We start from the raw sequence: 27,348 nt of genomic DNA, 5'->3' as shown, positions 1-27,348 counted from the left end.
CTTTGACTCCAGAAATTTCTCCACAACATGTACCATGGTCTCTTTTTTTTGTTACTATCTAAATTATTTATCTGTGAACTTGTTTAAGTGTCTTTCATACTGTACTGCCTACAGTGAAGTACAAAACTTTGATGTGTCTCTTTATTGCGCGACACAGTCTTCCCCTTTAAAACCATCTGTTTTCTGTTTTGTACTTGTCTTTGTTAAAAAAAAAATCAATGAAGATATTGTTCGAAATAAAGAAAACCAAAACTCTTACCACTTTCAGCTAACCACATCTGAATATATTTTATTGCTGCTGATAGGAATGATGGCCAAAACTGCAAAACAAGACTGTAATAAACCATAATTATTCTTTTTTTGTTTTTTATGAACATGGATATTCAGTATATCACCAGATGGCAAAATGTGCCGGCAAAATAAACCATTGCCCGATGCGACGAAGAGAGCTGTGTTACAGCAAATGTTATTCAATCCATCAGACGACACAGAAGTCAACGATAAAAACTCATTCGGTTTGAATTTTAATTTGGTTAACGAACCGCAAACATTCCAGCAAATTGCACATCCGCTCAAACTGCTGACACACACAACGACAGACGAGCTGAGAGGCCGCTCCAACACAACATCAATACTCGTGGACTGGGGCTCTTTCTCTATAAAGGAAGAAAAGCAAACACTTCCATAAGTAATGCATGAATGGTACAGTTGGCCTCGCTCAGTCACATGATTTATTTTTAGCTCATGTGAACAGGCAGTTTCTCTGCACAAAGAAACACAGAGAGAGAGAGAGAGAGAGAGCGGGATGGGGGAGGGGGCTGGCGTGGCATTAAATGAAAAGAGTAATCACTCTTCCATCTGGATGATCTGAAATTTTTATGGTTGCATCATCAGAGCCATCAGAGAGCTCCAGCAGTGGGAGCTGAAGAGTTAAAACTCTTTTGTATCTGCTCAGTGAACTGCATGTCAGAGCTGCACAACATCAGGCCGGAAATGAAAATGTGGTGAGATTGGGAAAACTTATTATTTGTGCTTTTTTTTGTTTTTTTTTGTTATTTGTGGCAGCCTGGAATGCACCAAAGTATGAAAAGCACTTAACAAATAAAATTCTTTCTTATTCCTGTCAGCTCATAATTTAAACCCAAACCAGTCAAAGAGATCTGCCTAAGAGGCAAAGCACAGCTCCTCTCTCGTTAACCCACTTTATCACACGCTGACCCAGTCACGTCTGTCCTAATGGCGTGGGTCACAATCAAACCGTTTCACGTTCGGACTCTGCATGAAGCTGAACCTCTCCTCTCTCTCTTCGACAGCGCCGAAGAAGACTCGTGCGTTCACCTCGGAGCGTATGGGTTTTATTTCAGAGAGAAACATCAAAGCCATGCCTTCTCTCAGCACCCGTACACACACTCACATTCGCCAGCCTCGGATTATTTGAATTGCAGCGAGACTGCACTCTCCTTCCACCCCACAGGCACTCTGTCTGAATAGTAATTAGCTACCGACCTCTATTCTCTTCTGCCTGCGTTTGCCTCTCTCTTCATCGCATCTCGCTCGTTTTTAAAAAAGAAACGCGTGTCAAATACCTGCTCACAAAACACAGTTCAAATATTGCAGCTGCCAGAAGACACAGATGGTTTCAACATGCTTTGAAGACAAGATGCTGGATAGTGCTATAAGAACACCACATCAGGCTCCAAGTCCAAATCTTCCAAATCTAATAAAACAAAGTTCAAATCTTTGATTACGTGACTATGCAACAGGCCAGCAGAATAAAGAATGACATATGGCTCCCCTCTGTTTGGAGATGTGCCCCATTTCTGTATTTGTTGATATGAGTTCAAGTTGTTATTTCAGTCGGAGGGGTTCATGTTTATTTCCCCCCAAACCCGGCCTTCCTAAAAAGAGCCAGCACATTTTTATCTGTAGAACAAACACCCTACTGAAACTTCCCAGCTGCCTCCTCTACACCAGCAGGCCGAGCCTCTAACTCGAGCCAAAAGATCACCCACTCACTGCGTCCACGCACAGCAGCCTGACCACACACACACACACACACACACACACACACACACCATACTCCTGAATGTTACCGACCAGCTGATTCATGAACTGAGACAACATAATGCTGCATAAGTTAGAAAGATAGTGTCTCCTTCCCCTACATGCATGTTTCCTGTCAGGGAGGGTGACATTATGTTCTCCTCTGACAGATCTAGCAAAACAAATCCAGCATTTTTTTTGTGTGTGCTTTGAGTGTCTTACCACCATATAACAAAGTGAAAAGCAGTATGACAGCTCAACTACAGATCCTACATAATCACCTACAAATGCGGCTCGACAGGTGTGTGTCTATGCATGTGTGCACTTGCTGCCTGTTTGTGAACAACCAAAAATCTCCCCGGAGGAGGCAACAGTTCAGAGTGCATGTCCGTACAGGACAGGACTGCAAACAAGAGAGTGACTGGCATTTCGGGTGCTACTAGAACACGTTCAAAGCGTATATAAAATCTTTATTTATCTCACTACCTAAATTTCGCTTTAGGTAGCCTTAAAGTTAGAAAGAAAATCCATATTTCATACTACCAAGACTTTTCATTCAAGATATGATGTTTGAGCTGAGTGAAACATTCAAATTTTTATGGATACATCACTGTGTCGATATTTTACAAGCATCTTTTTGAACACGTATTTCCAAATTCAGACATATTGTTTGGTGTCTTTAACCCACTCGGCATAAAAACAGACATATTGTTTGGTGTCTTTAACCCACTCGGCATAAAAAAAGAGTTGTAATCATGTATTATTACAGTTTTTCCTTCAACGCTGTTGCCTCCAAAATAACACAAATCATTAAACCGTCTAAGAAACTGTGTCAATATGACAAAGGATGGTGGAACTGTGTCTCTGTATGTCATTGAGGTTTACATATCATGAGTCTAAAAGTATAGAGGCTATACGTATAATGACTCAGACAATAAAAAAAACTGGTAGTACAGGGATTAGTGAGTGAAAGAACTGCTTTAAACACACACACACACACACACACACACACACACACACACACAGAATTTCTCAAGTGATTGTTTCCCTTTGGATAGCGGGCAGGGTGTGGTCAACTCAGGTAACAGAGTGAATCATGTTTCACTCCACACACTTGTTAAACTCAACTCCAACAACAGGGGGTGACGACACCACACATGTACACACATACATACATACAATCACACACACACACACACACACACACACACACAGGGCCCCTGAGGTCCAGCAGAAGTAATAACAGGGGGGATACAAAGCAGAAGAGTTAACTGAAAATAACCGTCTCAGCCTTGCAGTCGTCGACTTTTTCTTCTCGCTGTGTGCACAGCAGACTAAATGAAAGAGGAGGGCGTGGACGACACACCTGACTACACACACACAAACACACACACACACGTTAACACAAGTAAGTAAGTGCAGTGACATGCTACTTAACACCAACGAGGGTATATCCTCCTGTGGGATTTACACACTGGTATCAGATACCGTGGGTAGCCCATGACAATTAGGAAGATGATGTAAACCAAGTGAAGCAAGAACCAAAAACCCAGAGGAACGTTATTTTCCTTCACTATCAACAAAAAGTACCAGGCGATGGTTCTACGTGTCGGCCTGTAAGGTTCAAAAGACTTTGATTGTCACTGTCACTGAAGGTGATCATCCAGGTGAGCGGACGCTGAAATCAAGTCAAGTCCAGTCACGTTTATCTGCACAGCCCACGTCCACATACAATACCTCCATGTGCTGCTATACACAATAGCAATGGCTCCTGACTCAGTTACCACCCACTCTACTCTCACAGAACATAAAGAAGAAACGTCAAGAGAGGAAATTTAAAAGGAAAGATCCCTCCTCAAAAGACGAACAGGAGGAAGTGACTGCAACAGGAAAACAGAAAGTTTTGGATTATAATCTAACGGGGGGGGTTGTAATACAGTAAGTACAACAGTACTGCAGTATATTCAATATAGAAAAGGTCCTGGTACTGTAGAAAAAGTATAAAAGTTCTTGTTTCAGGTCCAGGGTACCATGCACGGTTCATCAGTGCTCATCAGTTTTGGGAGCTAACCATTCATACACATTAACAGCCTTGGGGAGCAATTTGGGGTTCAGCATCTTGCCCAGCTGGGGATCAAACCCGATCTACCTCCGAGCCACAGCCACCCAAAGGGAGGATGCGTTTGGCTGATGAGCTCAGGAGGTCTGAACCTGCACCTCCTCACAGAGAACAAAATAGTAGTGTAGCAGATCCACCATCATCTCATGCAGTTAATTGTTGTCTATAGTAAACTTGAGATGTTTCACCCCAAGTAAATCCACATAACTTCTATTTATTTACAGTCTTTTGTCTTTAGATTCTTAAGGGGTTTATATTATAAATGAAATATGACTCAGATGCTAATTTAACATCTTTTCTGATTTCATGGATTGCTCAGGATCGCCCGGATGCCTTGACCTGCATGCTATGGATTCAGGGATACTGAGGTCAGCTTTTGAAATAGCAAGACGTGTTGTTGACAAGTTATGACTGGGCAGCAGAAACCTCATGTTTCCCGTGTGACGGTTTTAAAAGCTTAACACAGCATTCGATTGTTTTACTGCATGTGTGTCTCCAACATATGGCCGTTCTAATCTGGAAAAGGGTTTATGGAAAATTCACAGAGTAAACGAGTGTGTGTGTGTGTGTTTAATCGGGGTGGGGGGATGGGGATGTGTAGGGCACACATGGGGGTACCACATGGGTCGTGTCCATAGCAACCGAGCTTGTGTGTGGTGCTGCGTGAGGGAACAGGAGATGTAAAACCATGGCGATGATACAGGCCAGCACTGTGCCACGAGGGGGGCTGCCGTCACATGAAACGCATTAGGAAGCAATCAAGAGACAAAAAAAAATGCATTTACGGAAGCAGGCTGTTTGTCATTTGTTCATTTTTAAGTGTTGAACTCGGGAGAGGGTTAATCAACAACAGATCTTTGAAGTCATCCATCACGCAAAGATGCAAAACATTCACTGGTTTCCTCTTCCTCATGTGTGCGGATTTATTTATCGTTGTTAATTGGATTTATTTGGGGTTTTGGACTGTCGGTCGGATACAACAAGCTGATGAAGACGTCACATTGGGCTGCAATTAACAATGTTTTTTTTTATATTGTTGATTACTCTGTCAATCATTTATCTGAGTAATCAAATGAGAAAACAGTGAAGGACGTCCCTCGCAGTTTTATGAATAGATTGGAAGATGTCACCTCGGTTCTCAGGACTGAAGAAGCCTCTCGGAAGAGAGGTGAAACATCTTCACTGTTCGACAACCGTATCCAGTTGATCCCAGATCAAACTCTTTATCTCGAAGAAAGATTGATGACCTGGAAACCTTCACAGACATGTCTATCAAAAGTTCTTCCAATCTTTAAATGTATAGATTTGTTTAAGCAGCAATTTCATTTAAATCTACAATGATATAAAACAGAGGAAAGTTTAAAAAATCCTGACATTGGAGAAGCTTAACCCAGCCAGGTCAGGAAGTAGAAAGTAACTCTGAATAAACGGCAGTGGACTCACTGATGTGCTGAATCTGAAGCACGTGCTGCAGGCAGCTATTTCCACTTGGCACTTTTTAATAATTCAGTGAAGAGCACAGTGACCTGACGACTACTTGCTCCTCTCACTCCAACCGCCCGTCATTTCCACACAGTTGTTGTTACTTTTAGTTACAAGCTGCTGAAGTAAGAGAACAAATGGATCAGAGGACGGTTGATTATAATCACCAGAAGGTTTAGTGAAGCACAAATTTAAAGCCAGGAGAGACTGAGAGCTCGCCTGCAGTTCACCGTGAACTTGAAAGTGAGATGGTTCAGATACCCAGCTGATAGTGTGCGTCTAAATTATTCAGTATTTTTTGTATTTTTTATGTGTGTGTGTGTGTGCACGGCAAATTAGACACAAAGGGTGTTATATAATAATAAAAAAATGACTCTGCTGTTGTGTTTCTGTGTGACATGGGTGGCAGAAGAGTCCCTATTTTTTTTTTTTGTGGTGGAAAACCAAGTCTGTGGCCCGGAGCGCTGGCTGGAGATCAGAGTACAACTCCTCTGCAACAGTTAATACGCTTTTAAATAGATAAATCAGCTTCCTTCCTGTCGCTGTCAGTGCTGTCAGAGTGTACGCACACATGCAAGGATAACACAGCCAGCGTTTTCCAGCCCGTCATCCCTGAAGGATAAATGTGGTGATATTTTATATTGTTTCTTATTGCCAAAGAGTCGCAGAAAAACAGCAATGAAATGATGCTACTAACAAGTACTGTGTGTGTATCCAAACATGAGCGAGCCACATGTTCGTCACCACGGATACAAGCGCTTTTATTATCGTCATCATTTTCTGCCACCTCAGTTAATCAATGAATTGCTTTTGCTATAAAATGTCAGAAGACGGTAAAAATACACGTTATAATCTTCAAAGAGCTGCGAGGGGAATAGTATCCACTCTATACTTGGATCTGGATCAGGATTTTGATTGGGACAAAGTGTGGGTCAACATCAAACTCGCCTCTCGAAACCCTGACCACCAACAGATCCATTATGATTTCACACACAGGACCTACCTGACCCCTCGTAAGCTCCATCTTATGAAAGTTATCAGTGATCCCTCATGCACCCTGTGTACATTAAAAACCCCTGGCACTTTCCTCCACATGGTGTGGGAGTGCCCCCCTGTTGCGCGATTTTGGCAGGGTGTGGCCGCTGAGCTGACGGCACTCATATCGGAGACAGTACCTGTGACCATATCAGTGTTTTTACTAAATGACCTTTCAGCATTTCAAGTTCCTGAATGTCGGAAACGTGTTTTGTTGGCAGGATTAACAGCTGCTAAGAAAATGATCGCGGTACGCTGGAAGCCCCCTCACACTTTGACCATCAACAATAACTTTTCTGGATGTTACGTATATGGAACTGTCAACAGCCCGTATAAATGGGGAGGTTGATGTAACAGTGTGTTCGGTGACTGTACATCAGTATTTGTTGTGAAAAAAAAAATAAAAATTTGATTTAAAAAAAAAGGCTTTTCCAGTCTAGAACCCAAAGATATTCAGTTTACTATAATATACAGTATGACAAAGAAAAAGCATCAAATCCTCACATTTACAAAGCTGAACCCTGCAAAGTTTTTGCACTTTTCCTTAGAAAATATACGCTCAGTCTCAGACAAAGAGGACCGGATTTCATTTGAAGACTGGTCAACCTTCAAGACCACCACAACTGAAGTGACATTGTGCATGGTTTGTTTTGTTTGTTAACATAATTACTGTGGTTGGATGTAAAAAAGAAAAATGTCTTAACTGCACCCAATAACTTTGGGTGACTCAATTCTAAACTTTTTGTCTGACTGTTAATGACTTTCAGACAAAATCGTGAATGCAGGAGACCGAGAAGAAGCTGTGGCAGTCTGGGAGGAGATGTCAGCCAAATCTTCTGTGATAAATAAAAAAATAATACTAATAATTGGGCTACCTAAACCACAGAGACTTCATCTGCAAAACAGCAACCAAAAGAAAACACACACAGCAGTATGCAAATCCTGCTTACAGTGACGGCTGGGACAAGGTCCAGTTTTTATCTGCACTTAGAAAGAGAGCATTAGTGAAAGTGACGCTATAGAGACACTAGTTACTGAAAAAACTCTTTAGAAATCTCATCACCCACACACAAAAGAGATTTATATTAATATCAGCTATACTAGTAGCGACCTATGTATAATACTGTACGTTTCAGGGCACTAGTTGCAGTCACTTTCCAGCTATTTGACACCTAACTGGGTGCACGAGCTACCAAATCTAGATAGCTAATGCAGTGTTGACTTTATGTGACTTTGTGTTGGGTGTTTTTTTATGAATCTTATAATGGAGGTGGTGGATCTTTCAGAATTATTTGAAGAGTATGCATGTTCCACGTTATGGTAAGTGTGTCGTGGTCCTGACTTGGTCTCAACCCCTCGTTTGCTAGAAACGACAGTGCCCAGCTGTTTTTATTAATATATTGTCTGTGATTTAGAAAGATGGACTAATGCATTGTTGATTTTGGTCTTATCACTTATAGGTAATGTATTGAATAGGGATCCATCAGCTACAATAATACAGCACTCAGGGGAAACATGCAGCGGTTGTCATCGGGGTGGGTGTTGAGTGAGAGAGAGAGATCCCCAGCAGCAGTCCTGCCCCAGTGTGACTCACTGAGCCAGGCATGCTGCCCCCTGATGCTCTGTGACCTAGATTGAGAGACGCAGGCAGGACCGTAATCTCTCATTCCTCTGCCTCGCTCTCTCTCAGTATGGAACAGGCTGCTGAGATGAAAACCAGCCTCTCCTCCACAGCAGCAGCAGCATTGCAGACAGACAAAGCGAGATGGACGGCAGTCGCCAGAAAATCCACACATCTACTTATGAGTCCGGACAGTTACAGCAGAGAACGAGGCAGCAATCAAATAAAAAATAAAAAATGTATATTACTGGATGCAACTGTGAAATATTCATACAAATTCATAGTTACACACGTATACAATAGGTCACCATCATAGGTTATGAGTAGGGCTCAACACCAATATGTTTTTAGCCGTGGTAGCAGCATAGCAATGATGCTCTGTTGGTTTGGTCTGTCTGCCGGCTACTGTTGGAGGGATTGATGTGAAATTCACAAAATAATGATCCTCTGATTCGTTGTTTAGCGCCACCATCAGGTCCAAATCATCTAAATACTTTTTCTGACCAAATATCTACAAAACTAATAACATTCTCATCGGCCTCAGCTGTACTTTGTTAAGATATTTTTCGGCCCTTTTCAAGCTTTATACTATAGAAACAGCTGAAGAGTGACAGGAATGCAGGGAGAGAGAGAGATGGGGGAACGACATGTAGCAAAGGGCCGCAGGTCGGATTCAAACCCTGGGCCGCTGCAGCAAGGACTGAGCCTTCGTGCATGGGGCGGATGCTCTCACTGAACTAACCAACACCCAGAGCATGCTAACAAACAAATGTCTCAATTTGCGTACTTCCACACTTACACTTTCTATTTTTCAGTCTAAGTGTGTTCAGAGTGGTCAAAAAGTTGAGTGTGGAACTTTGTGACACTTTTCACCCTTAATGGACCCATTTTGGGCTGTGAAGCAGAATGTGAAGGACTGCCGGCACTGAAATGGTGTTTTAGCAGTGGATACCACAATCTACAAATGTTTACATATGTTCTATGTTTGTAGTTTGGCCATCGAACGTTGGCACTAATGCTCCGCCCCAGTTGAAATACGGCAAAGAAGAAGCAGAAAAATGTCGTGATTGTCATTTCGAGTAAGGGCTCAATGGCTGTACTTGACCCATAGTGTACACAGAGTACTACATAGAAGTGTACTAACGACACAGCAAAACTACTGTGAGATGGTAAACATGGTTACATTATATAGAATCAGAATCAGAAATACTTTATTAATCCCCGCAGGGAAATAGTTTTTGTTACAGCAGCTCCCAAACGGTAAGTTAGATAGTAAGTAATAGCAAGTAGGGCTGCCACGATTAGTCGATTAGTCACGATTATGTCGACGAACAGAATCGTCGACAAATAATTTAGTAGTCGACGCATCGTTTTTTTGTTTTTTTTTTACTTGCCCTCCAGGAATTCACGATGTTGCGGGTCAGGGACGGCCGCACGGTGCGGGAGGATCCCCTCACGGGACCTCTCCCCGGCACTGGCTGGCCTCCGCCGGGCGCATTTCCTCCGCGGCGGCTCTGGGTCGGCATGGAAAGACTCTGGGGCAAAGGTGGCTCACGGCTCCGTCCGCAAGTTTGACAGCGCCCGTCCACCCGCCCCTTTCCGGGACAGTCAATTTACATGATCCGATTAGTCGACTAATCGAAAAAATAATCGGTGATTAGTCGACTATCAAAATAATAACTTTACCACTATACACCTATAGGATATACAATTTAACACTATATACACAGGTATGAATAACAGTTAAAATCCATAGTGAAAAAAGTTGTGAAAAACACGGCCAAAAATCTCCCAACCAACATGTTTAAAAATGGGCACACACAGCGAACATGGCTGCAGCAGGGAATCAGATCGCAAACCGACCCACATTAAGCCGCGTTCACGATATACCAATCCAAGAAGTTCAGTCGGAGTGACAGATTAAGTGTTTAAAGGCTTATTAGCACATCAGTTTGTAATACTCACAGACAAAAGCCAAACGTCTTAAAGGTTATCGGAATGCACACGCCATTTATAATACATTCACCAGAACAAAATACAACAAGATTATGTTTCAAATCAGCGAAGATCCGATTGAAGGATAAGTAAATAAGACTATGAATCCGAGCAGATATTTGATACCAACTTTCTCAACTGTTTTTGACGGCCACATTTCTGAGATCGATGCCATGCTCTGTGTCAACATCTCTGGTCACTTTCACACACACACACTCACTCACTTGTACAACAATATACAGTAAAGCTGCAGACACTACGATGCGCCCACATGCTCCCGAGCCGAGCAGCTTAAACAGTTGTGGTTCAGTGCTCTAAATTCCAGTCTGACTCAATTACCAAGACTTTGATCCCCTCAATGGCTTTCTTTGTGTCCTTACAGTCAGAGAGGTTAAAGTAGGTGGAGTTGCTCTCGTTCTCTCTCAAACAGACACACATACAGACAAATACACACACACACACACACATGCTGCAGCCCACAACTACTGCTGTGGAAAAAAAGTGCTGATGCATATTTTCTTCAGTTTGTTGCTAGGGGAGTCCCATGTATCGGGACAACAATGGGGGTGATTGTTGCCATGTAAAAGATATCCATGGGAACATTTAAGACTCATCGGGCGGCCAGCTGCCGTTGGCCTCGTCTCGTCAGCGGCGTGCAGGCTGAGTGCCGTCGAGCAGACGGCGAATGCACTTCAATCAATCAATACAGGAGCGGGGCATCTGGACAGCCTGCATGAGCCTTTTTTATTAGTCATCTCTGATCTACAGTTACAGATGACTGAGCGCTCAGCAGGGGGGTCAGTCACTCTGACGGTTTCACCTTACCACTCACTCACACTTTACAAACACTTAAAGCGTTTACAGGTGAGCCTGACTGTGCTCGGAGAGCTTAACTGAATGTTCTGCCAATAGACTGGTTCAACCAGAGCAAAGCAGCAGCTGTTTACAAGACAATTGAATTACCTCGAGACCTGATCCGATGGCAGGTTTCTTCTTAACATTTACTTTGCAAAGATAAGCGTTGAAATGATAAGTCCGAAATAATCATCAACTCTTTTTGGTTTTTTAAATCACTGTAAACTGAATATCTTTGTGTATGTTTGGGACAAAACAGGCAATTTTAAAGACACTATTTTATCAGAAGTAATCAACAGATTGTCATAAATCGCAGTTCTAACATCGAGCAAAGAAATCTCTGTTCTACGGTGTGAATTTAATAAAAGCAACACCTCCAGTCTTTTAAAAATAAATACACAAACAACAACTGACAAGGCTCCCTCTGCTTATTTTATGTCAGATATTAAACTGGCTGCTTTATTATTGTGAGCAGGTCTGTTATCATACACTTTCACAATAAAAGCCTCACTACTGGCACTTAAACGAAGAGCTTATCTATTAGTCTATTAACTACTGTTACTAGACTCATATTAAACAACAGACCATAGTTTAACTTGAAACAGTAGTGTAAACACAGGTGTTACCAGTGATACTAAATAAGGTTCATTCAGGTCAAACAGTCTCTCAAAGTCTCTGATGTACTAAATGGAACTGAACCTCTTTTAGAAACACCTGAGTTAATTTCAAGTTAAACTATAGTTGCTATTATGAAAATAGTATGTGATAATTGGAGCTGCTAGTTGGACAAAACAAGACATTTGAAGACGTATTTCTTATCACTATCGACACATTAAATAATCATTTAAATGATCATAAGCTACAACTCTAATATCCAGTAATAATTACCCTTTGCGGTCTACTAAGTTTTTATTAAGACGTAATTGGCACAGGACTATTCAAACATTCCGGGTTGACTTCAGACTTGACACATCTGGAGTTCACTGGAAACATTTCAAAATCAAAAGCTCACTGTCTGGTCTCTATGGCACTGACCTTAAACACAGTTAAAAGCGGAACAAAACAAGGAATCCTGCGATCACACAGCAGCGCTTCAACAACTACACCTGCCTTACACCCTTTACAAACAGGCGAGTCAAGCGTCGGTTAAATACACGATAAATATTGCTGTCATTTATCTAGACATACTGTATTCCAAGCACGCCTGATTACACAGCGATTTCCCATCATCCACTGCCTCCCGTCCATGTTAAGTGAGTTGCACACAGTGTGAACACCCCATCCTCCATAATCCAGCCTCATTATCACACAGTTAATTGGTGTCTATTATTAACCAGAACACACACACACACACACACACACTCAACTCTCTAACTCAGGTCAAAGCGTAGCACAGCCCCACTCTGTGCCACCCTGTGAATGACTTATGGTCAATGGCATGCTGTCGAGGTAAAGTGATACCTTCAGACAGCCAGGCCGTTATTGAAATGGATATTTCTTTGTTGAGTAACAAACTGAAACGAGTGACGGTTGAGCTGGGGGAAGCCTGCCAGCTTGTTTCTTCAAACGCATGTCCCTGTGAGATTTGTTGCCTTTTTCATGAATGAGTGAAAAACTATTCTCGACACCGTCTCTGCTACTGAGATAAATAAAATAGCCTGAGCAAGAGTATTTACGTTTCCACTTTAGGTTTCACCTGTCCTCCAGCATGGGCAGGGCAGTTCCAGGTATCTGTACGTACGCCTGCGACACTAGTACCGATACATATACACCCCCACCACCACCACCACCACCCGCATGTCTCTCAATATGAAACATGACATTACTCATCCACCCTCCAGGCACCCGAGAGCTGCACAAGCACCGATCGAGCTGCTGCACCGTGATTCACGTTGTTAGGAGGAGAGTTGCATAACAGCCATATTCCCCTTTTCCCACAGTCATTCTCTATAAAACAAATAACTCTGCAGCAGTTTTTCAGGGTTCAGGCTCTGAGAGCAGCAGCAGCATGTTGGAGAAGGGGGGGGGGCCACAGCATCATTAGGAGTCCACTGATGTCTGCACACACACACACACACACACACACACACACACACACACACACAAACACACACACACACACAGGGCCTCAGGGATGTCAAAGTTGACCCATTTTTCCTGCACAGGAGTGTATGTGCCTCCATATCTGTGATGATGAGCATGATGTGACATGTTGATGTGGATCAAAACAAGAAAATGGAGGAAAAAACAATCTGTGCACATAAACACAATAAAAGCCAGTTGAAGTTGGGATGACAGCTTGAGAAGGAGGTCAGTGTGTGTGTGTGTGTGTGTGTGTGTGTGTTTTATCATTTGTTGTAGTCGTGCATGGATCCACTGCAGCAGCAGCAGCAGCAGCAGCAGCAGCAGAGTCCCCCAGCTGACACAGGACCCTTCTTGTTTGTGTCATGTAAGATCCACACACTTCACTCCCATCCAGCGGCTCAAACTATCAAACCCCAGCCGCTGTGTGCAGAGCTTACCTTCGGATAGCTCCAGATCCAACTCCGCCAGCTGGTCCCTGACCTCTTTAGGCAGAGCCGACAGATCAACGCCGCGGTCGGCCATCGTCGGGAGCACAAGCAGCCTGCGGGATGTTTGCGATATCTCTGGTGACAGCGGGTGCGGTAGTCCTGCATGAAAGCTTAAGAAATGAAATCAAGATGCGGCGTGTACTCCATCTCCGAGACTCCCCGACACCGCCATGACTGTGGGAGATGCGAACAACTCAGCAGAGAGGAGTCCGTCAGTCACATGACCGGGGCTGGCTGCATGAAGCGGACTCCCTGCTCCCTCTGCTGTCACAGCCTGGAGGAGGAGGAGCAGCTCCTCTGGAGCAAACCCACCTGCCAGGTGGACCCTAACAGTACAGTCATCTAAACAAAACACTGAATTTAAAATGTTATAATGAAACATCAAGAGCAAAATATAAACTCACTGTGCAGAATGACTCCTCTAACTGCTTAATATCATATTATAATATATTATTATATCATTGATGTGGAGGTTAAATGTACTGTATGTGCAGTAGAAGCTTAAAAGCATCATAAAATGGAAATAGTTTATTATCGATGTCAGGTTTATGCTGTAGTGCAGTACTAGAGTAAATGTACTCAGTTACATTGTATACATGCTTTTTTTTTAATCTTGTGATTTTTATTTATTTTATTTATTATTATTTTTATGTTTCTATTGTCTACTTCATGTTTTTATTGTGTTATTTATTGTGTCATTTATTGTGTTTTATCTTGTTGTGCAGCCCTTTGGAAACCTTGTGTTTGTCGTGCTATATAAATAAAGTGGATTGGATCCCACCACTGGAAACTACTTTGTGTCTTTCATTATCTCTGGAGTCACAACTACAGCTATCCAATTTATCTAAAAAATTAATAATAATTACCTTTGAAAACTCCTTTGACAATAACCATGGGGGTCTTTACAAAATTTTCTGTTTTATTTATTATTTTTTTATTATTCTGTTCATTTGCTGTTGCCAGATCAAATATAAAGCAGCCCAAAATGACACCCGTCCATGCTCAATTTGATCTAAAGTTTTCTATATTGGTGTTAGGTTTTTGGTTTGTTTGCAACTTGTTCAGACAAAATGATAAAATATCACTTCACAAGGCTTGTAGAAGAATCTTAAATGTGCAAAACATTATTTCACGGCCATATGAGGGCAGAGGAAAGGAACTTTTAATACACTACATTGTTTTTTAAAATCAATTTTTAAGTTAAATATAGAAACTTCTTTGCAAACTGTTGCGTAATGAACAACTGGCAGATCCAGAACATCAGTATTCATATTGAGTTCCTGGTGATATCAGGCTGTTAAATCGTGTTTACAGGCAGAGAGTGAAGTGTGTTGCTGCAAGCAGTGAACCTGAACCAAAACAGTAAAGTCGTGCAACTGAAAGACGCCAACTCTTGAGCTCATCAGTGTTGGTGACTCAGTCATACAATCCATTTTTAATGTTGAAACGTTGACAGCAGTTTTAAGGATTTTGGAAATACATTCATACTTCTGGCTTTTTCAAAGATCACTGGGCATTCACTGGTGCTTACCTCTGTGACTGGAAGTAAGGACAGGTAACAGCACGCTTCACTTTTTTTCATTAATTTATTTTATTATTTGCCCGAGACAACTTATTCATTAGTTGAGACTATACACAAGTAATTTTTCCCATCTTGAGGCCTGAGTATTTGACAAACTCACTCCGTACAGAGATCTCCGAGACTTGTTTTTTTTCATGTGGTTCAACCTCTGTTAAGACAATCTATCCTCTGAAACAAAATAAAGGGGATATACTATCACACAATGGAGAAGGAAAAAAAAGCATAACATGCCCACAGAGAAAAATCTTAAAACAATGACGTTATAAAAAAAAAAAAAAAAAAACAGTGACAAGGGGAAAACGACATGATAGTCTTGGAAGTTTCTACGCGGTATAAAATAATCTGCAGTTTTAAAACTTAGATGTCAAAAGAAGCACCTCGCACAAGTACTACGTCTACTTCATGACCCAAAGATTAGGACGTCTGTAATCTTCTACAGACGTGCACTAACTGCCACTCTCATTCATTCGTGATATTCATCTTCACATTTTCTCTGGTCGACCTCATAACTTTAGCTTTCGAACGAAATAGACCGAACCCCTCTCAGCGGCTGGGCTATACACACACACACACACACACGCACACACATAGACGCACGCACACGTCAGCTAAATGCAAGAACATTGATATTCAATAGAAAAATATATTGCACTACTCTTTTCCTCAACTGAAATGCCAGGATAAATGATTTAAAATCTAATATGTTTGATTATCATTTAAAAGGCCTTCTAAAGCTAACCCATTTCAAGTGTGTTACATCAGGACTGAGGATGGACTCCTTACAGGATATAAGGACAATTTTTGCATCAATAATTTCATGTTATAAAACAGAAAAAGGAAAAAAAAAAAAAAAAGCAGATCAATAAACAGTGATATTACAATGAAGCACAAACGAAACAGTGGTAATCTTCAGCCTTGAGTAATCCATGCAGTCAATAGGGATTGATACATACACGACTGATGTAATGGCATCCATTCCCAAACGGTGGTTTTTAAAAAACAAAAAAAAAGTCAGGCACACACTCACAGGGTAAAACTGTGTACACGTCTGCAGTTTGCTTTGTTATGCGCTCGGCCGACTAAACCGTCATGTTAAAGAGAATCGACTCAAAAAGGGAGACTGAAAACTAAAGGACAGGTTGAAAAGTAAACACAGAAAAACGTTTTCCAGGCTTTTTCCTTTTCGCCGCAGTCTGCCAGCTCATCTCTCTCTGTACTTACCGCACCGGTAAAAACGACGTCAAACGAGCAGGATCAGGCATTAAAAAAAAAATCTTTTCTTACAACTGAAAAGTACAATTTTCAACCTTGGAAAGCAACCAACCTCATCACAGCCAGCGTGTGTGTAGGGGACAAAGTTGGAAGCTGAAGCTGCATTTTTTTTTTAAATGAAATAAAAATAAATGATTGACATTCTCATTCATACTTTTTTTTTTGTTTGTTTTATCCCAATCTAAAAACCTTTTACAACCGTCATAACTGAACGAGAAATGACCCCAAAACCCTGCAGAGTGAGTGTCCGACGTGTTATTCATATTTACATACTGAGAGTGATGAAGCGTCTCTGAACAGGGAGCCTGCTGGGAGTGGAGGGTTGACGGAGGCACTGTGCCGTGTCTTTGTGTGATTATCATTGGCTGTGAGGGGAGGATCTTAGTCTGGTGGTGTGGGGGAGGTTTCAAACACTTTGCAATAGTCCAGCCTCCAAAAATGCCACTTGAGTTTATACTGGCTACCCGCGTCAGCACATCATCTTTGGGCCGACTGTGACTGCGTCGCCATGACGATGCCTCCCGGCTGGCCCGATCCCATGCCGGCCAAGACCGACATAGCCACCGCCTCCGCTGCACGGACACTCAGCCCGTTGATGGTGGCTCCTGGACTGGAGGCCGAGGCAGGGGGTGACGGCGCGTGTTGGATAACCGCCGCCGGGGAGCCGATGGGTTCAGTGGAAGTGTCCCTGGAGGTTTCCTCTCCTCCTGCAGCTAGAGACAGAGACAGAAACATTCACCCTTAGAGAGGTGAGCGAGTAAAAAGAATACAATTAGATGGATGAGATGATGGATGGTTCCTGACAAAAAAAAAAAAAAGAAGTTCGACACAGTGCAGGAAGCTCGTCTGTCAGTTCACGATGTTCAGTGATTACCTAAGAAAGCGGCCTTCTTCTGCATAGCGGTGACAGGGCAGTCTTTGTGGGCCAGCAGGAGCTGCTTCAGTTGTGCCACCTCATTCCTCAGTAGACTTACTTCATTCTAATGGCGACACAAAAAAATGCACACGAATCAGTCTTGTCGCGTTATCATGAAGACTGTGAAGACAATCTTGTGAGCTGGTCTCCGAAACAGAAAAACGCACCGTCAGTGAGACGTTCATGTTGGCGAGATCGTCTGCCTTCTTCTCCAGAGAGTTGACCCATAGCTTTCGTTTTTGCCTGCAGCGCGAAGCGGCCGCGCGGTTCCTCTCGAGAAAACGCTGTCTCCTCTCGTCGGGGTCCATCTCTGTAGCTCGCCGCCGGCGACCTCCTGTTGGCTGAGCGGGGGACACCTGGGTGAGGAGGAGGAGAAGGAGGAGAGAGAGAGGGACAGTGAATGTCGTGAGTTCGTTACACAACGTGGCATAGAAAGTTTGAAACAAGTGTCATCTTAAGATGAGAAATGAGCGCTATGCTCTAACTCAGTGACACAAATGTATGTGTGCACACGATAAACACACAAATGTCCGCAAATTATTATTTATATATGGCCAGCAGTCGCTGCTTGGTACCGTTCATCGTCTGTGTGAGAACTACAACTTACACAAAGATCAGAACCCAAGAAATGTAAAAAAACACACAAAAAAAAAAAAACACAATGCAGTCCAGTACTTGGTTGTGAAATGGCCAAAGACAACGGACAAAGACAAAAGACACTGATGACAATTCTCCAATATGATATGTTCAATATATTCCAAATACTAGGTGGGATATTACTTCAGGGATCTGTGTCACTGTACACATGTCATGCCAATAAAGGTTTTCCCTAAAACCGTAGGGTTATGTGTCCGTCGGGATCTTATCAAGGATGTAAGGCTTATACGGCATGCGTATTACTTGGGGTTGGGCGGGTGATGGTGCATCAGAGTTTTGAGAAGGTTGCTGGCTCTGTTCCTGCCGCTGTGGGACAGCAGGGATGGATCCTGACCCCCCACCAGCACCATCTTGTGCTCCTGTGCCCTGATGTGATAGCGCTGCCTTCAGCCGCTACAAAGAAGCACACAACGCTTCATGTAGATAATTTAATAGAACACATTTTTTTAAAAATGTGAAAAAAACTAAAACTAACTAAATAAATAAAAAATAAAAAAAAACGGCCCCATATAAGTGAACGATTGTATGCTGCAAGCTCTGAAAAAGAACCCTGAGTGATGCGAACGTTGACTGATCGTCTCACCATCTTGGTATCAGAATGCAAACTATAACCAGACGGAGAGGACGACCCGCTGCTCGCCCCGCCAACTGGAGGTCCTGGGATGCCGGGGATGTTAGGCACTGAGTTCACTGGCCTCGCAAGCTTCACGTCATAACGAATGTCCAAAGAGAGAAAGAGAGAGAAACAAAACAGGATATTACACGTTTAAAAAAGTAAATTCTTATCGTCGTTTTGCTATTTATTTATCCCCAAACATAACTCACAGATATGACTGAGGTCATCTGCACAGGACTGGGCAGGAGAGGGACTGTCTGCCCGTTGGGGAGATGCCTCACCAGTGGATAAGCGCTTGTTGGGGATCTGTAGAGAAAAATCAAATATAAATCGTTGCTGCGGCCATTGACAAACTACAGATCCAGAGAGAGAGAGAGGGTGGGCAAAGTAATCTATTTTGCCAACGGATGCTCTCTGTTAAGCGTTAATGGTACCGAGCCTCTCGAGTTCAGATGAAACGGCAGTTAGAGCGACGCAACATGCGGGCGAGGTGTCATTTCAAGAGGGGGTTTAATTTGATAGCTCAGAAATATTCTCTAGACTAGATGCACAGAAATATGGAGCTCTAAAAAAGGACTGTTCACCTCCACCCACACCTGCCTCAACCTATGCCGTTTCATCAGGATGCAGAGGATGATTGAGAAATGAATACATTTTCGACACATACAGGGACACAGGATTATAATGAGAGTGCAGTTTTCTATGCTTTTTTCTTTACTGTACTTTCTGTCTATAAACACAGTGACTGGGGTTACGGGGAGCTACGAGGATGAACTCCGAAAAACTCAACAGTGGGAAAGAGAAAAACAAAGCAAAGTCCAACCTTGTGAGTGAGTATACATGTTGTAGTAATTTAACTCATTAGCTCTTAAAATAAGATTTTTTAGGTGGATAATAAGACAGGAAACTTTGCAGTGATGTCTGTCAAATGTGGGATAGAGGATTCGTGAAGTAAACACAGCCTTGAGAAGTCAGGGAAAAATCTCCTGTGATCACTGCCGTCAGCTGTGTTACTCTGGTGAGGAGAGCTCATCTCCGGGGACTGACTTTTCTTTGAGCACTACTTCGGTTTTAGGATGTTTTGCGAACACCAAAGACATGCAAACAACGCGAACACACTGTAGTTTACCCTAGCTGTCTGTTGGAAGGCGGAGCTTGTGTGATAACAGATGTTGGAGATGGCAGAGTTGGGTGTAGTGAGTCATTGCTCAGGTGAAGAGGAAGAGAACCTGGACGCACGATGGTTGGAGTGGGGGCAGAGCTTGCCACGGGCTTTGTCATGAATTCCTGTTGACAGATAAACAGTGCCATTTATTTTCCCGGGCGTAAATGTATTTTGGGAAAGCAGTTATTGACGTTCAAGTGGCGTGTGTCTGAGGAGTAAAGCCACGCTGACCACACAAAAGTTGGTGGCATTTGTACCTTGCCTCTCACCCTTGAGTCTCTGCTGTCATCTGACATGTAGGACGATGAATCGGGACTTCCAGGAGAGGAAGAATCAACTTGTAAAGGACCCTCGTCTTCATCTTTTACTTCAGACGGTGTCTGTAAATGTGCAGCCTTGCAGAGAGAAGGAGATGAATACAGCCTTTCAGATCATCTAATATAATAAACCTGTGACATACTTTTTTTTTTTATTTTATCTGATAACCTGAAGAAACCGACAGCCTGCCGTTCATTAACAGAGCACAGGCATCCTTTTTCTCACCGGATGTTGTTGATGTTTTGTCCTCTGCTCGTCTTCGTGTGCTTTGCAAAACTCCTGCTCGAAGGAGGTGGCCAGCTCGTTGAACAGTCCGACCTCCTCGCAGTTCTTCAGAAAACGTGTGGGTGTGGGGGTCTGGTCTGCAAAAAAAATAAGAAGAATTTATTAGGTTAGTCAAACATATCCTTCCAGACATCACAGTAGTATATTAATACAAGTTTATTACTCCTTTATCCGGCGTCATGTGTCAATAGTAATGTCGTTACCTGCAATGATGACTGAGTCTGTTCTGGCAGGACCGAATTTTAAAGTCATTTCATGCTTGTGTTTGTGGACTGACAGGTGGTCTTCATTTGTGAATCTCTGCAAAAAAACAAGATTATTATTAATATATCAGAGTGTCTACTGTGCTGACACATGACAACATATCTAAATCAAATATAACTTAATTATAAATGATATAAGATGGATAAAACACCCTGTGCAGATGTTCCACACCTCTACTCAGCTGTAATCTAAAAATACAGTGAGCTTGTGTGATTTGTTGTGATCAGATGTGACAAATAAATAAAAAAAAAAAGAGAGTTGATACAGATGTGTATGAAGAATTAATATGCTGAGAAATCATACCTGCCCACATCCAGGGGCAGTACATACAAAAGGTCGATCATCCCCCATCTCGGACAAATGTTCTGCAGGAGACAGTAAAGACAGAGCCACGTGTTACAGCTTTACTCATGTACGTACGCATATGAAGTAAAGTAAATACCTGCTCATTATAATTTATTTATTTGTCTGTCTGTTGTACATAGATATCTATATACTGTCATATACCTCATGTACAGAACCGGTTGTAGAAACCATATTTTATTCCATCACCTGCATCCTTTAAATATATATACAGTTGTCCGTCACTATAATGCGGTTCACCTTTCGCGGCCTCGCAGATTTTTTTTGTGTCATTTTGCATGCTTTTTTTTACAGCGTACTGTACAGTATGAACGCACATTGTGTTCGTGGTCCTGATTGGCTAAGGGAGTATTGTACAAAATGTGTTGTATGTTCTGCAAAAAAAAAAAAACACCTGCACCAAGGCCTTCAGAGGAAAAAGCCGTTACAGCGGAGCGGCGCCAGGACAAAGAGGCACCGTCAGAAGAACTGTGAAATACGGTTTCATTTACTAATACAGTATTGTACTTATTTTTGTTAAATCTGCGAAAGTTTGAACTTTGAGAGTGTTTAAATGAGAGAGAAATGTGAGAAAATGTTAATGCCTGTCTGAGAAAAGTGTATAAAAGTGTGTGGTTAGGGGTTTTACGGCCTTAAAACATGTATAATAATTGTAAAAAAAATAAAGCTGGTTACTTTCGCGGATTTCGTCTATTGAGGGTTATTTTTAGAACGTATCCCCCGCGATAAACGAGGGACCACTGTATAGTTTTTTTTTGGCCTTTTAGAAGGGGGAGTGACACACAGTAAATTATCCGTCCAATGCGGGATTCGAACCAGGGCCAGCTGCTGCGAGGACTGTAGCCTCCACACACGGGGCGGCCGCTTAACCCACTACGCTACCGACCGCCCGATAGTTATTTTTTTTATGTGTAAATTTTATGTTTATACCTGCGCCTGCCTTGTCATGTTCAAGCACAGTGATGCTACTTTAAGTTTCAATAATCTATAACTCGTTTATACTTGGGGCTGCAGTAGCATAGGGACTTGGCTTGGTAAACCGGAGGGTGGCCGGTTCAAGTCCTGCATGGACCAAAAATATGGAAGGTGGACTGGTAGCTGGTAGAGATGCCAGTTCGTTTCCTTCCTGGGCACTGCCGAGGTGCCCTTGAGCAAGGCGGGGCTGCCCATCAGCCCGCCATCTCTCTCCACATTGCACGTCTATGGGTTAAAATGCATGTAAAATAAAAATAGAGTGAAAAAAACAATTTCTCCATCGAGGGATTAATAAAGTATATCTTCTTCTTTTCTTATTTATTGAGCTATACTGGCTTCACAACACTGACAACACATCTGAATGTCACTGCTTGTGTCTTAACTACAATATGACATGCACCTGTTGAGAGAGAGGAGAGGAGGAGAGGAAGTTTAGCGCCATTAGTTGCATGTGCTCACCTGTCACCATGAACGTACTCGGTGGTGACAACAGCCTGAGCAGGTAAACAGGCCACAGACTGTCGGCCTGTTGTGTTGAGCTTGATAACCGAGGACAGGTAACGATGAGGCAGCAGAGCCAAAGCAAAGCTGCCCGTCGTCAAGTCATGGTTAGCTCGCTGTCACCGTGGAGGAGCTGGGTGTCTCTGCCTGTGCACGGCTGGCTGGTTTCACCTGAAGTGCCAAAAGCTTTCTGACTTCATGAGAAACGGGGCCTCGGGGTTTAGCACAACCTCCACCGGCTGAACTACAGCCGACACGTTTCATGTGCGCAGCCTGACAGCCGTGCCATCGTGACGGACGTGTAACTAAACTCACACATCATATTAAAAAAACAACCGGGCGGACACGCCTCAAACAAACAACAAGAAAAACACCCAGCAGGAGCTAAGCTAACGCTAACTGCTATGGAGTTCACGTTAAGGTGAGGGAGCTAACGTTAGCTGCTAATGCTAAACTGAAGCTCGCTCGTAGGAAACATCACACGCTCTCACGGACATCGGGTTAAAGAATCCGGGCGTTATGTTCATATTTATTATTATTTTTTGTTACGTTAGATGATCTGAAGTGTGAGTGAACTCACCCGACGGTTAGTCAGCCTCTGTGCTCCCCCTCCTGCTCCGGACAGTGCCGCCGCTGCCGCTGCTGCCGCTGCTGCTCCGTTGTTGACACTCTGACACTGCCATCAGCCAAACATCGCGAGAGTTTGGGTGTTACGTAACAGGATTGACGTCCTTTAACCCTAGAACACTCATAGACATATATACACAGACATATATACACAGACATATATACACAGACATATATACACAGACATATATACATATACTTATATACACAGACATATATACACAGACATATATACATATACACACAGACATATATACACAGACATATATACACAGAATATATTACCAACATATACATATTACCACAGACATATATACACAGACATATATACATATACATATATACACAGACATATATACACATACATATACACACAGACATATATACACATACATATATACACAGACATATATACATATACATATATACACAGACATATATACACAGACATATATACACCAGACATATATACCCGACATATATACACAGACCTATACATATTATACACAGCCATATATACACAGAACATATATACATATACATATCATATATACACAGACAAATACATCATAATATACATCATACACAACAGACATATACTATACATATCACATATATACACAGACATATAATATACTATACAGACATATTACATACACACAGACATATACACATATATACACAGACATAATATACAGACATATCATACAGTATACACTACTATATTTACACAGACAGATCTCATACACATATACATATAACACACAGGACATTATATACCTATACTATATACACAGACATATATACATAAACATATACAAGACTATATACTACATATATACAGACTATATACACAGACAAATACATAAAATAACACAGAACAATCTTACATACACAATAGACACAGAACAACTATACATAACTAATAAACAAGACATATATACATAGACATATATACGGACATATAATACTATAATATATATATATAATATATATTATACACATATATACACGACATAATACATAGACATATACACAGACATATATACATAAAACATCGATACACAGACATTACATATATACATAACATATATACCCAGACCATCATACAAATACAACATTATATCCATATACATAAAAACATATACATATTACACAGCTATATATATATAATATATATATTATATATATATATATATATTATATATATATATATATATATATATATATATTAGGGCTGTCGAATTAATTGTGTGTTTATTATGTAACCCGCGCTCAGTGCAGCCAAAGAATAGGAAGCAGCTGAAGTTTTTTTTGTATAAACATAATTATCACAAGAATACATGACATGGGTCATTCTGCATAATGACTTCCTTTACTTTTGAAGTACACTTTCTTCCCTATACATTTGTGCTTTTACTTAATAACTGTTACTGTAACATATTTCTACTTAGTGAGAATTGTACATTATTTAGTAAATGCAGGGGTGGAAGTAAATATTTACTCAACTAATGCATTTAGTTCACGTTTCCATGTTATGCTTCTTGTACTACATTTCCCGAGGGAAATATTTTGCTATAGTTATTTCACACCTGTAGTGCTTTTATCATTAAGATTTCACAAATCTATTAGTTTGTAAAATAAAAAGGCATTGTTCTAGATTAAAACCACCCCAAAGTATATAAGCAGTTAAAATTAGAACTCTTCAACAAACAACAACAGTAAAATACTACTGCTATTATTCATACTGGAATTTGCTGAGCAGTGTAAATAATAATGTATGTGTCCAGAGTCAGGCCACACTCAAAATTTCTTTAGAAAATTTTCTAGTTAACACACATAACAATAATAAGAGCATATTATAATGATGCAGTTAAAATGACGTTAATGCATTAATTATCTGATCTGTGTTTGTTTGTTTGTTGTGGAGCTGCCACTATTCACATTTCTCGACACAGTGCGACAACCTGCTGGTCGTATTCTGTAACTACTGTTTGTAGTGTTTGCTGTGGATTGTGTCACTGCTCCTGATTATTGAGAAACACTAATCAATTCATTTCTTTTCTGTTGTTTCAAATCCGAGAGGAGAACCAACACGTGGAGTAAACCCAGCCGGACACACGAGCACATGTGCAGTCCTTTACCAGCAACATGCCTGGAACTGACCCTGGCTTGAGCTGCCCAGTGTTGAAACACTGGGGCCCCTGTGTGGACCTGTAGGACCAGAAGACCTGTGTCATGTCCCGGTTGACCACAGACACGTTAATACCAAATGTATCTTCATAAAACAAGTTATCTGTTGTTGAATATATGTCTGTTGTCTCACTGAACTTATTTCAGTTTTAGATTCATTCACACCAAATCCTCATCAAGACCAGGCAGGAGGAGTATATACTACTGCATGTTAGACTTTAGCCTACATGTTTTCACTGTGTTCCATTATTGTCTCCTTTCCAAGTATCTGCTGTGAAAATAAAATATAATACCCTCCTTTATTGGCACTTTGATGAAGACAGAAAGCCACAGTAGTGTTTTCTGTGTCTTACAGTGGAATGAACGACCCAGTTATTTATTATGCTGTCCATTTCTTGCCGTCCATATTGAATTGAATTTTTTTTTTTATTTAATGTTTAAACATATTTCAGTTTCAGTTTAGTTAGTTTTCAGTTTAGTTTTTGATTTTTTTTTTTTCATTTTGTTTTGCAGCACTACTACAAAACCATTTTTTAAAAATTATTATTATATATTTCATTTTCTTTAAACTAAGAATAAATTATGTAAAATGGTCCATCACAAGTTTCAAAATCCAGGAACACAATATGTTTATTGGTTTGAGCGACAGGCAAAACCCAATATATCTCAATTTATGTTGAAAAAACAGAAATCAGGACGTTATTTTTCAAATACAGATTGTTCTTTTAATCAGCAGAACTTCACCCTGACTTACCACAGCTACACCTGTGCTACAAATACTGAGAAAGAAACCTTTGAAAGCAGAAATATATTTTTTTGTTTTTTTAATTTTTTTTTTTTTTTTTTTGGGGGGGGGGGGGTGTTTTTTTTTTTTTGAATGAATCATTCAAAGTGGAGAAACCGAAGCACTCGGAAGGAAACCACAGCAACACCGTTGAACTCAAAACAGCAACCAGGTCAAGGTCCAGAACTGAACCCTGATCTCACCTCGCTGGAAGATGTTATTTTGATGTATCTTTTATGTTGTTTTTTTTTTATGATTCAAAGTGGAGAAACCGAAGCACTGGAGGAACCACAGCAACACCGTGAAATCAACAGAACCAGGTCAAGGTCCAGAACTGAACCCTGATCTCATGCTGGGAGATGTTATTTTGATGTTACTTTTATGTTTTTTTTTTTTTATGATTTAAAAGTGGAGAAACCGAAGCACTCGGAGAAAACCACGGCAACACAGTGACCTCACAGTTGCAAGAGCCAACGTGTTGAAGGCGGACTTTGCAACCGTTTTTAGTCACACATGTGCATTGGCAGCGTTGGAATGGCTTGCTCACTGTGTGGAAAGTGAGATGAAGAAGTCTTGACGCTGGTCCTTTTTGGGCTTCACGCGTCTTTTCAGAGTCTCAATCACGCTATCGTTAAAAATTGTGGTCCTCTCTCCCAGGACACGCGCCCACCCCGCCTTTGCCGCCCATGATTGCGCACCAAAATCTTGTGCACGGCCCTGGCTGTCTTCTTTATCTCATTCCCTGTTGGCTGGAAGTCTACAGGGAATGTGGGCATCATGTCTATCAGGGCTTGAAGCGATCCTTATTCCATGTTGGTCTCTTGTTTTACATTCTTCAGGCACTGCGTACCACCGCCGTCAACCACTCTTTGTATCATGTCTGCAGTTTGGTTGGGTGCGGCCACTGACAGTGGCACATAAGTGACTCCGGGTGTTACGGACCCAAAACATGGGTGTTGTAACTCTCGTCTTTCCTCAGTGATGGATGGAGATCTTCACGCCAGGTGTGGACGACTTCCGCTTCATCCGGCACCAGGTTTATCGTTACTGGACGGTGCTCCGAACTCACGTACAGGTGTGGTACATATGTCTACATACTGGGCTCCC

General features: G+C 41.6%; 2 protein-coding genes across 9 annotated transcripts in view; both read right to left on the bottom strand.

Annotated features, from left to right (window-relative positions):
- LOC104931277 (disco-interacting protein 2 homolog B-A-like) overlaps positions 1–14,061 on the bottom strand; it is a 39,209-nt gene extending 25,148 nt beyond the window's left edge. For 3 of the 5 annotated variants that reach the window (XM_027279492.1, XM_027279495.1, XM_027279493.1), the window contains exon 1: positions 13,673–14,061. In XM_027279492.1, coding sequence (XP_027135293.1) covers positions 13,673–13,757 — 85 coding nt within the window. In that variant the 5' untranslated portion in view covers positions 13,758–14,061. The remainder of the gene's footprint in view (positions 1–13,672) is intronic. The other 2 variants (XM_027279494.1, XM_027279497.1) reach the window with 1 other exon arrangement.
- A 1,061-nt stretch (positions 14,062–15,122) lies between these two features.
- On the bottom strand, positions 15,123–23,394 carry LOC113745911 (cyclic AMP-dependent transcription factor ATF-7-like). 4 transcript variants are annotated; one of them, XM_027279594.1, is made up of 12 exons: positions 23,218–23,394; positions 21,102–21,163; positions 20,738–20,834; positions 20,475–20,611; positions 20,189–20,326; positions 19,896–20,053; positions 18,976–19,072; positions 18,734–18,853; positions 18,394–18,543; positions 17,661–17,849; positions 17,452–17,557; positions 15,123–17,290 (listed from the first exon to the last, which is right to left on the bottom strand). In XM_027279594.1, exons 2-12 carry the CDS (start codon positions 21,147–21,149, stop codon positions 17,055–17,057), a joined length of 1,476 nt encoding a protein of 491 aa, XP_027135395.1. In that variant the 5' UTR covers positions 21,150–21,163; positions 23,218–23,394; the 3' UTR covers positions 15,123–17,054. The 4 variants fall into 4 exon arrangements, with proteins under 4 accessions (XP_027135395.1, XP_027135396.1, XP_027135397.1 ...); XM_027279595.1 differs by having other exon boundaries at positions 20,201–20,326; positions 23,218–23,392; XM_027279597.1 differs by having other exon boundaries at positions 17,148–17,317; positions 23,218–23,393.
- Between the last annotated feature and the right edge of the window lie 3,954 nt (positions 23,395–27,348).

The sequence above is a fragment of the Larimichthys crocea genome, chromosome VI, assembly GCF_000972845.2.
Source record: "Larimichthys crocea isolate SSNF chromosome VI, L_crocea_2.0, whole genome shotgun sequence".
NCBI classification, from domain to species: domain Eukaryota; kingdom Metazoa; phylum Chordata; class Actinopteri; family Sciaenidae; genus Larimichthys; species Larimichthys crocea.
This window is presented reverse-complemented; position numbering and strand designations above follow the sequence as displayed.